Raw genomic sequence first — 11,591 nt, 5'->3', positions numbered from 1 at the left:
AATTTGAGAAAAAATCATAATACTTAAACTGTGACTGTTTTAAAACCAGACAAGATATAAAAACACATATTTAGGATAATAACATAGAAAGCTTTGTGTACCGTTTAAAGTTTGAATGTAGTTTCTGCTGTAAAATCTGCCAGAGCTACAGGGTTCCAAAGATGACTGGGTTTATCATCAACACTCATATTAAAACTGCTCAGTGACTGTTTACTTTTAAACTCACCAACTGTCACAGTGGCAACCAGGTGTTTGCTGAAGAACTGCTAGTGAAAACTCAAAGGCACATTCTGTTGATGATGTCACAATGGTATCATGCTTATGACATCATGATGATGTCACACAGGTGACTCAGAAGTGCTTAAATAGAGATGCTGGTTCTAGTCAAGTACAGACCATCAGCACTCAGCAGCAAGATACAGACCATAAGCACACAAAGCAAGATGGGAGCAAAAACAGCCAAGCAGACCGTGAAACTCAGAGTACAGGAACAAATAGAGGAATGGGAGATACCGGTTGTCAGGAGGCTCGAACAAAAGCAAGCAGAACTGCTTCAGGCTCGGTGCTCTAAAGAAAGAGCTGAACTCCAGCTAGAAATTGAGGCCCAGATCCGCCTTCTGGATGTCCTCAGGGGAAAGACAACCAACAACTTGAGGAGTCAGAGGGATGAAATGGTCTCTCTGAGGATGCAGGTAGCCAAGTATCAGAACCAGCTGAGAGAGACCAATGACATCCTCAGAGTTCATGTGAAACTAAAAAAAGACATGAGGCTCCAGATGAGGTTAGTCCAAACCAAGCAGCAATCGATGGCCTGTGAGCTCGATAAATGGAAGTCTGAGGTGGTTAACCTGACTGACAAGCTGCAGGAGGCTGAATTGAGGACGAGTCTGAAAGCAGAGTTGAACAGCAAGCTGATTGCCCGAAATGCAGGAGGCTGGCAATCAGCTGCAGCAGGTTTTCATGGTTTTAACGCAGCACACTGAAGTCCAGCAGACAGAGAAATCCTCAGAGGAGCTGGAGAACATCACCTCCAGCTCACTGCTGTCCAGGCAGCAGCAGGACCAGGCTGCAGAAGGCCCGGATGTTCTAGAGACTCTAGAGGCTGCAACATGCACGGAGCCCAGCGAGAAGCTGCAGGAGACAGAAAACAGAAGCCGTGACATCCTGAATGCAGCCAAAAAACCCAGAGAAAGCCTCAAACCTAAAGAAGCCGCTCCAGAACATCCAAACATTCTGGCGTCCCCAAATGAATCCGATGATTCTAAAGAAGAGACAGAGGAGGACGAAGTGGACGCCCTCCAGACCAGCCAGGTAACAAATACCGTGACAGGATGTTCTGAGACCTCGACTGAACAAATCACAGTAGACGAGGCTCATGTTGAAGAACAAGAAGAAGAAGAAAATAAGGAAGAGTCTCCAGAAGTGGAAAAAACAGACAGGGAGAAAAAAAAGACGTCGCCCAAGTGGAGGAGGAGACTTGCACGGATATTTACATTCGGCTGTGCAGGAGGAGAACATGAGGATGACTGATCATCTTCACCAGCCAGAGAACAGGATCTGTGTTCTCCATTTTAATATATAGATAGATAATGATAGTTTTTTATATATATATATATATATATATATATAGAGAGAGAGAGAGAGAGAGAGAGAGACTGTGCAGCAGCAGTTACTGTTCTATTAAGATTGTTGCTGCTGCTGCAGTATTATTTAGTTTAGCGTGAATGTATATTTTTTTAAAAAATAATAAAATTAGAAAGAAAAAGAAAACTCATGTTGTTCATTCTAAATTGCACTTTAGTTCATTTAGTATTGTCGTTGTTTCTCTGATGTCCATGATGTGCAGGTGAAGAAGAAACGTCCGTTGACACTGACTTTCTCAATAAGTTTTTTTTTTATTATAACAAAGAAGCACTGGATCAGACAGAGAGACTGCCTGGAAGGATTGAGCAACTCTGTCTCCTAACAATGACCTAAATAACTTAAATGCACGTATGTTTTGAAGGAAGAGTATTTTCTCCCTGTAAGATTTTACAGTAATAGTCGTATCCAGACACAGGCATCATGCAAACATAAAAGAACACAACATCCCGTGTGTGTGTGTGTGTGTGTGTGTGTGTGTGTGTGTGTGTGTGTGTGTGTGTGTGTGTGTGTATATAGACTAACATATAATATGTAGGAGCCGCAGACTTACAGCTGACATCTGTGTGTAAAACAAGCAGCATTTATTTCCTTTTTTAAAAAATCTATTTGAACAGTTATGACTAATTTATGGTATTTCTAATGGTTTCAAATATCCTTTATTTTCTGGAAATCATCTTAGAGTACCTGCTCGTGTTTTTCCAAGCCTTCCATTAGGCCACCTGGTTTTCCTAAGTGCCTATTAAATATTATTTTCACTTACTGTTTGGTACACTTTGATAAAATATCACATTTTGGTTTAAATACGTCTCTTTTGCAACATGTTTGAACCTTCTTCTGCATGTTCAGTGTTACCAAGGCCTAGTTGTTTTATAGCGCTGAACTGTTTTTTCAACTGTGATCTTTAAAAAAAACAAAAAGAACCATTTACTGTAATTATCGTGGAGTTTCGTCTCCACAAAATGCAGATAATATTCTATAGCTTTTGAAAATGTGCAAAAATTGGGCCAACATTGCCCCATATCTGAGAAATAATTCCAAATGGCTGACTTCTTGTTTGGTTTTGGACATGGGTGTCAAAACTTTTTTGTGCATCTTGACGAGCTACATATCCCTACCAAATTTCATAGCTGTAGGTGAAACGCATCAGCTGTAGAAGAATCAACGTGTTCAACATTGTCCACTGATTTTACCAATGCTGGAACTCATGGAGGCTCTCCTTACTATATACACGGAAGTTAAGACTCCATTGTGTTATTTATAGATGACATAATTATTTTCTGTAGTTGAATTGAACTAAATGTTCCACACACTGACTCCACCTGCAGCTTCATCAGAACAAAGTCAATATAAATCAATACCAGAAAATTTCTGGAGTTTGGAGCGTGCCACTGCAGCTTCTGCTGGTGTCCTGCTACAATTGTACATAAAGTAAAATGTGCATAAGCATGTTTTATTTTTGAAAAGCCAGCATATGTCACAAACCCCGATCAGTCCCTTTTAACATCTCTGAACTTTTACTTTTGTTTAGGAGCAGAGAGAGGAGCTGACTAAGGATTAGACCCTTGAAAAGTCACAGTTGAAAAACTAGAAGTTATTTTTGAAAAAAATCTCTGTGTGTGAAGCAGAATCTTGTGAACATTCTGATGTGTTTTCATGTTCGTACTGGTTTTTGTAAAGATTTAGTGGCAGGCTAGAGACACTCGTCGTTTCTGATTTCCACCAACACTTTAGAACTCCAATATAATGGGAATCAATGAGAGTTTTGGCCAACAGACGCTGAGCTCTGAGATGATAAATGAAAAAGACGCATATTCTGAGGCCATGAGACGAACACTGGGAGCAAGAGGACAAATACACCTACATTTATATGTATAAAGTGTTCATGTAGAGGGGAAACTGTGAGAAAGATACAGGGGTAACTGCACTTTATTTCAAAAAATAATAATTCTAGTCAAAGTCACCCATTCCAGCTGAAGGAAAATTCAAAATTTGAGAAAAAATCATAATACTTAAACTGTGACTGTTTTAAAACCATGCAAGATATAAAAACACATATTTAGGATAATAACATAGAAAGCTTTGTGTACCGTTTAAAGTTTGAATGTAGTTTCTGCTGTAAAATCTGCCAGAGCTACAGGGTTCCAAAGATGACTGGGTTTATCATCAACACTCATATTAAAACTGCTCAGTGACTGTTTACTTTTAAACTCACCAACTGTCACAGTGGCAACCAGGTGTTTGCTGAAGAACTGCTAGTGAAAACTCAAAGGCACATTCTGTTGATGATGTCACAATGGTATCATGCTTATGACATCATGATGATGTCACAATGGTATCATGCTTATGACATCATGATGATGTCACAATGGTATCATGCTTATGACATCATGATGATGTCACACAGGTGACTCAGAAGTGCTTAAATAGAGATGCTGGTTCTAGTCAAGTACAGACCATCAGCACTCAGCAGCAAGATACAGACCATAAGCACACAAAGCAAGATGGAAGCAAAAACAGCCAAGCAGACCGTGAAACTCAGAGTACAGGAACAAATAGAGGAATGGGAGATATCGGTTGTCAGGAGGCTCGAACAAAAGCAAGCAGAACTGCTTCAGGCTCGGTGCTCTAAAGAAAGAGCTGAACTCCAGCTAGAAATTGAGGCCCAGATCCGCCTTCTGGATGTCCTCAGGGGAAAGACAACCAACAACTTGAGGAGTCAGAGGGATGAAATGGTCTCTCTGAGGATGCAGGTAGCAGAGTATCGTTACCAGCTGAGAGAGACCAATGACAGCCTCAGAACTCGTCGAAACATACACAAAGACGGGCTGCTCCTGATGAGGCAAGTCCAAACCAAGCAGCAATCGATGGCCTGTGAGATCGATAAATGGAAGTCTGAGGTGGTTAACCTGACTGACAAGCTGCAGGAGGCTGAATTGAGGACGAGTCTGGAAGAAGAGTCGCACAGCAAGCTGATTGCCCAAATGCAGGAGGTTGGCAATCAGCTGCAGCAGGTTTTCATGGTTTTAAAGCGGCGCACTGAAGTCCAGCAGACGGAGAAATCCTCAGAGGAGCTGGAGAACATCACCTCCAGCTCACTGCTGTCCAGGCAGCAGCAGGACCAGGCTGCAGAAGGCCCGGATGTTCTAGAGACTCTAGAGGCTGCAACATGCACGGAGCCCAGCGAGAAGCTGCAGGAGACAGAAAACAGAAGCCGTGACATCCTGAATGCAGCCAAAAAACCCAGAGAAAGCCTCAAACCTAAAGAAGCCGCTCCAGAACATCCAAACATTCTGGCGTCCCCAAATGAATCCGATGATTCTAAAGAAGAGACAGAGGAGGACGAAGTGGACGCCCTCCAGACCAGCCAGGTAACAAATACCGTGACAGGATGTTCTGAGACCTCGACTGAACAAATCACAGTAGACGAGGCTCATGTTGAAGAACAAGAAGAAGAAGAAAATAAGGAAGAGTCTCCAGAAGTGGAAAAAACAGACAGGGAGAAAAAAAAGACGTCGCCCAAGTGGAGGAGGAGACTTGCACGGATATTTACATTCGGCTGTGCAGGAGGAGAACATGAGGATGACTGATCATCTTCACCAGCCAGAGAACAGGATCTGTGTTCTCCCTTTTAATATATAGATAGATAATGATAGTTTTAGATATATATATATATATATATATATATATATATATAGAGAGAGAGAGAGAGAGAGAGAGAGAGAGAGAGACTGTGCAGCAGCAGTTACTGTTCTATTAAGATTGTTGCTGCTGCTGCAGTATTATTTAGTTTAGCGTGAATGTATATTTTTTTTAAAAATAATAAAATTAGAAAGAAAAAGAAAACTCATGTTGTTCATTCTAAATTGCACTTTAGTTCATTTAGTATTGTCGTTGTTTCTCTGATGTCCATGATGTGCAGGTGAAGAAGAAACGTCCGTTGACACTGACTTTCTCAATAAGTTTTTTTTTATTATAACAAAGAAGCACTGGATCAGACAGAGAGACTGCCTGGAAGGATTGAGCAACTCTGTCTCCTAACAATGACCTAAATAACTTAAATGCACGTATGTTTTGAAGGAAGAGTATTTTCTCCCTGTAAGATTTTACAGTAATAGTTGTATCCAGACACAGGCATCATGCAAACATAAAAGAACACAACATCCCGTGTGTGTCTGTGTGTGTGTGTGTGTGTGTGTGTGTGTGTGTGTGTGTGTGTGTGTGTGTGTGTGTGTGTGTGTGTGTGTGTGTGTGTGTGTGTGTGTGTGTGTGTGTGTGTGTGTATATAGACTAACATATAATATGTAGGAGCCGCAGACTTACAGCTGACATCTGTGTGTAAAACAAGCAGCATTTATTTCCTTTTTTAAAAAATCTATTTGAACAGTTATGACTAATTTATGGTATTTCTAATGGTTTCAAATATCCTTTATTTTCTGGAAATCATCTTAGAGTACCTGCTCGTGTTTTTCCGAGCCTTCCATTAGGCCACCTGGTTTTCCTAAGTGCCTATTAAATATTATTTTCACTTACTGTTTGGTACACTTTGATAAAATATCACATTTTGGTTTAAATACGTTTCTTTTGCAACATGTTTGAACCTTCTTCTGCATGTTCAGTGTTACCAAGGCCTAGTTGTTTTATAGCGCTGAACTGTTTTTTCAACTGTGATCTTTAAAAAAAACAAAAAGAACCATTTACTGTAATTATCGTGGAGTTTCGTCTCCACAAAATGCAGATAATATTCTATAGCTTTTGAAAATGTGCAAAAATTGGGCCAACATTGCCCCAAATCTGAGAAATAATTCCAAATGGCTGACTTCTTGTTTGGTTTTGGACATGGGTGTCAAAACTTTTTTGTGCATCTTGACGAGCTACATATCCCTACCAAATTTCATAGCTGTAGGTGAAACGCATCAGCTGTAGAAGAATCAACGTGTTCAACATTGTCCACTGATTTTACCAATGCTGGAACTCATGGAGGCTCTCCTTACTATATACACGGAAGTTAAGACTCCATTGTGTTATTTATAGATGACATAATTATTTTCTGTAGTTGAATTGAACTAAATGTTCCACACACTGACTCCACCTGCAGCTTCATCAGAACAAAGTCAATATAAATCAATACCAGAAAATTTCTGGAGTTTGGAGCGTGCCACTGCAGCTTCTGCTGGTGTCCTGCTACAATTGTACATAAAGTAAAATGTGCATAAGCATGTTTTATTTTTGAAAAGCCAGCATATGTCACAAACCCCGATCAGTCCCTTTTAACATCTCTGAACTTTTACTTTTGTTTAGGAGCAGAGAGAGGAGCTGACTAAGGAATTAGACCCTTGAAAAGTCACAGTTGAAAAACTAGAAGTTATTTTGAAAAAAATCTCTGTGTGTGAAGCAGAATCTTGTGAACATTCTGATGTGTTTTCATGTTCGTACTGGTTTTTGTAAAGATTTAGTGGCAGCTAGAGACACTCGTCGTTTCTGATTTCCACCAACACTTTAGAACTCCAATATAATGGGAATCAATGAGAGTTTTGGCCAACAGACGCTGAGCTCTGAGATGATAAATGAAAAAGACGCATATTCTGAGGCCATGAGACGAACACTGGGAGCAAGAGGACAAATACACCTACATTTATATTGTATAAAGTGTTCATGTAGAGGGGAAACTGTGAGAAAGATACAGGGGTAACTGCACTTTATTTCAAAAAATAATAATTCTAGTCAAAGTCACCCATTCCAGCTGAAGGAAAATTCAAAATTTGAGAAAAAATCATAATACTTAAACTGTGACTGTTTTAAAACCAGACAAGATATAAAAACACATATTTAGGATAATAACATAGAAAGCTTTGTGTACCGTTTAAAGTTTGAATGTAGTTTCTGCTGTAAAATCTGCCAGAGCTACAGGGTTCCAAAGATGACTGGGTTTATCATCAACACTCATATTAAAACTGCTCAGTGACTGTTTACTTTTATAACTCACCAACTGTCACAGTGGCAACCAGGTGTTTGCTGAAGAACTGCTAGTGAAAACTCAAAGGCACATTCTGTTGATGATGTCCACAATGGTATCATGCTTATGACATCATGATGATGTCACACAGGTGACTCAGAAGTGCTTAAATAGAGATGCTGGTTCTAGTCAAGTACAGACCATCAGCACTCAGCAGCAAGATACAGACCATAAGCACACAAAGCAAGATGGGAGCAAAAACAGCCAAGCAGACCGTGAAACTCAGAGTACAGGAACAAATAGAGGAATGGGAGATACCGGTTGTCAGGAGGCTCGAACAAAAGCAAGCAGAACTGCTTCAGGCTCGGTGCTCTAAAGAAAGAGCTGAACTCCAGCTAGAAATTGAGGCCCAGATCCGCCTTCTGGAGTCCTCAGGGGAAAGACAACCAACAACTTGAGGAGTCAGAGGGATGAAATGGTCTCTCTGAGGATGCAGGTAGCCAAGTATCGAACCAGCTGAGAGAGACCAATGACAGCCTCAGAGTTCATGTGAAACTAAAAAAGACATGAGGCTCCTGATGAGGTTAAGTCCAAACCAAGCAGCAATCGATGGCCTGTGAGATCGATAAATGGAAGTCTGAGGTGGTTAACCTGACTGACAAGCTGCAGGAGGCTGAATTGAGGACGAGTCTGAAAGCAGAGTCGAACAGCAAGCTGATTGCCCAAATGCAGGAGGCTGGCAATCAGCTGCAGCAGGTTTTCATGGTTTTTAACGCAGCACACTGAAGTCCAGCAGACAGAGAAATCCTCAGAGCAGCTGGAGAACATCACCTCCAGCTCACTGCTGTCCAGGCAGCAGCAGGACCAGGCTGCAGAAGGCCCGGATGTTCTAGAGACTCTAGAGGCTGCAACATGCACGGAGCCCAGCGAGAAGCTGCAGGAGACAGAAAACAGAAGCCGTGACATCCTGAATGCAGCCAAAAAACCCAGAGAAAGCCTCAAACCTAAAGAAGCCGCTCCAGAACATCCAAACATTCTGGCGTCCCCAAATGAATCCGATGATTCTAAAGAAGAGACAGAGGAGGACGAAGTGGACGCCCTCCAGACCAGCCAGGTAACAAATACCGTGACAGGATGTTCTGAGACCTCGACTGAACAAATCACAGTAGACGAGGCTCATGTTGAAGAACAAGAAGAAGAAGAAAATAAGGAAGAGTCTCCAGAAGTGGAAAAAACAGACAGGGAGAAAAAAAAGACGTCGCCCAAGTGGAGGAGGAGACTTGCACGGATATTTACATTCGGCTGTGCAGGAGGAGAACATGAGGATGACTGATCATCTTCACCAGCCAGAGAACAGGATCTGTGTTCTCCCTTTTAATATATAGATAGATAATGATAGTTTTATATATATATATATATATATATATATATATAGATAGAGAGAGAGAGAGAAGAGAGAGAGAGAGACTGTGCAGCAGCAGTTACTGTTCTATTAAGATTGTTGCTGCTGCTGCAGTATTATTTAGTTTAGCGTGAATGTATATTTTTTTAAAAAATAATAAAATTAGAAAGAAAAAGAAAACTCATGTTGTTCATTCTAAATTGCACTTTAGTTCATTTAGTATTGTCGTTGTTTCTCTGATGTCCATGATGTGCAGGTGAAGAAGAAACGTCCGTTGACACTGACTTTCTCAATAAGTTTTTTTTTATTATAACAAAGAAGCACTGGATCAGACAGAGAGACTGCCTGGAAGGATTGAGCAACTCTGTCTCCTAACAATGACCTAAATAACTTAAATGCACGTATGTTTTGAAGGAAGAGTATTTTCTCCCTGTAAGATTTTACAGTAATAGTCGTATCCAGACACAGGCATCATGCAAACATAAAAGAACACAACATCCCGTGTGTGTGTGTGTGTGTGTGTGTGTGTGTGTGTGTGTGTGTGTGTGTGTGTGTGTGTGTGTGTGTGTGTGTGTGTGTGTGTGTGTGTGTATATATATATATAGACTAACATATAATATGTAGGAGCCGCAGACTTACAGCTGACATCTGTGTGTAAAACAAGCAGCATTTATTTCCTTTTTTAAAAAATCTATTTGAACAGTTATGACTAATTTATGGTATTTCTAATGGTTTCAAATATCCTTTATTTTCTGGAAATCATCTTAGAGTACCTGCTCGTGTTTTTCCAGCCTTCCATTAGGCCACCTGGTTTTCCTAAGTGCCTATTAAATATTATTTTCACTTACTGTTTGGTACACTTTGATAAAATATCACATTTTGGTTTAAATACGTCTCTTTTGCAACATGTTTGAACCTTCTTCTGCATGTTCAGTGTTACCAAGGCCTAGTTGTTTTATAGCGCTGAACTGTTTTTTCAACTGTGATCTTTAAAAAAAACAAAAAGAACCATTTACTGTAATTATCGTGGAGTTTCGTCTCCACAAAATGCAGATAATATTCTATAGCTTTTGAAAATGTGCAAAAATTGGGCCAACATTGCCCCAAATCTGAGAAATAATTCCAAATGGCTGACTTCTTGTTTGGTTTTGGACATGGGTGTCAAAACTTTTTTGTGCATCTTGACGAGCTACATATCCCTACCAAATTTCATAGCTGTAGGTGAAACGCATCAGCTGTAGAAGAATCAACGTGTTCAACATTGTCCACTGATTTTACCAATGCTGGAACTCATGGAGGCTCTCCTTACTATATACACGGAAGTTAAGACTCCATTGTGTTATTTATAGATGACATAATTATTTTCTGTAGTTGAATTGAACTAAATGTTCCACACACTGACTCCACCTGCAGCTTCATCAGAACAAAGTCAATATAAATCAATACCAGAAAATTTCTGGAGTTTGGAGCGTGCCACTGCAGCTTCTGCTGGTGTCCTGCTACAATTGTACATAAAGTAAAATGTGCATAAGCATGTTTTATTTTTGAAAAGCCAGCATATGTCACAAACCCCGATCAGTCCCTTTTAACATCTCTGAACTTTTACTTTTGTTTAGGAGCAGAGAGAGGAGCTGACTAAGGATTAGACCCTTGAAAAGTCACAGTTGAAAAACTAGAAGTTATTTTTGAAAAAAATCTCTGTGTGTGAAGCAGAATCTTGTGAACATTCTGATGTGTTTTCATGTTCGTACTGGTTTTTGTAAAGATTTAGTGGCCAGGGCTAGAGACACTCGTCGTTTCTGATTTCCACCACAACTTTAGAACTCCAATATAATGGGAATCAATGAGAGTTTTGGCCAACAGACGCTGAGCTCTGAGATGATAATGAAAAAAGGACGCATATTCTGAGGCCATGAGACGAACACTGGGAGCAAGAGGACAAATACACCCTACATTTATATGTATAAAGTGTCTCATGTAGAGGGAAACTGTGAGAAAGATACAGGGGTAACTGCACTTTATTTCAAAAAATAAATAGATTCTAGTCAAAGTCACCCCATTCCAGCTGAAGGAAAATTCAAAATTTGAGAAAAAATCATAATACTTAAACTGTGACTGTTTTAAAACCATGCAAGATATAAAAAACACATATTTAGGATAATAACATAGAAAGCTTTGTGTACCGTTTAAAGTTTTGAATGTAGTTTCTGCTGTAAATCTGCCAGAGCTACAGGGTTCCAAAGATGACTGGGTTTATCATCAACACTCATATTAAAACTGCTCAGTGACTGTTTACTTTTAAACTCTACCAACTGTCCACAGTGGCAACCCAGGTGTTTGCTGAAGAACTGCTAGTGAAAACTCAAAGGCACATTCTGTTGATGATGTCACAATGGTATCATGCTTATGACATCATGATGATGTCACAATGGTATTCATGCTTATGACATCATGATGATGTCACCACAGGTGACTCAGAAGTGCTTAAATAGAGATGCTGGTTCTAGTCAAGTACAGACCATCAGCACTCAGCAGCAAGATACAGACCATAAGCACACAAAGCAAGATGGAAGCAAAAACAGCCAAGCAGAC

The 11,591-nt window shown here is 40.1% G+C and overlaps 1 protein-coding gene across 1 annotated transcript; it reads left to right on the top strand.

Annotated features, from left to right (window-relative positions):
- The first annotated feature begins 8,206 nt into the window (after positions 1-8,206).
- On the top strand, positions 8,207-8,930 carry LOC129350168 (neuromodulin-like). Its single transcript, XM_055015801.1, has 2 exons — positions 8,207-8,332; positions 8,376-8,930. Exons 1-2 carry the CDS (start codon positions 8,207-8,209, stop codon positions 8,928-8,930), a joined length of 681 nt encoding a protein of 226 aa, XP_054871776.1.
- Positions 8,931-11,591: the final 2,661 nt, after the last annotated feature.

The sequence above is a fragment of the Amphiprion ocellaris genome, chromosome 12 (assembly GCF_022539595.1).
Source record: "Amphiprion ocellaris isolate individual 3 ecotype Okinawa chromosome 12, ASM2253959v1, whole genome shotgun sequence".
Taxonomy (NCBI): domain Eukaryota; kingdom Metazoa; phylum Chordata; class Actinopteri; family Pomacentridae; genus Amphiprion; species Amphiprion ocellaris.
This window is presented reverse-complemented; position numbering and strand designations above follow the sequence as displayed.

What these genes read in the sequence shown, in the direction of transcription:
- LOC129350168 (XM_055015801.1), top strand. Translation starts at nt 8,207, where the DNA reads ATGGCCTGTGAGATCGATAAATGGAAGTCTGAGGTGGTTAACCTGACT. An exon ending in TGATTGCCCAAATGCAGGAG is followed by an intron (nt 8,333 to 8,375) that starts GCTGGCAATCAG and finishes TTTTTAACGCAG; the next exon opens with CACACTGAAGTCCAGCAGAC.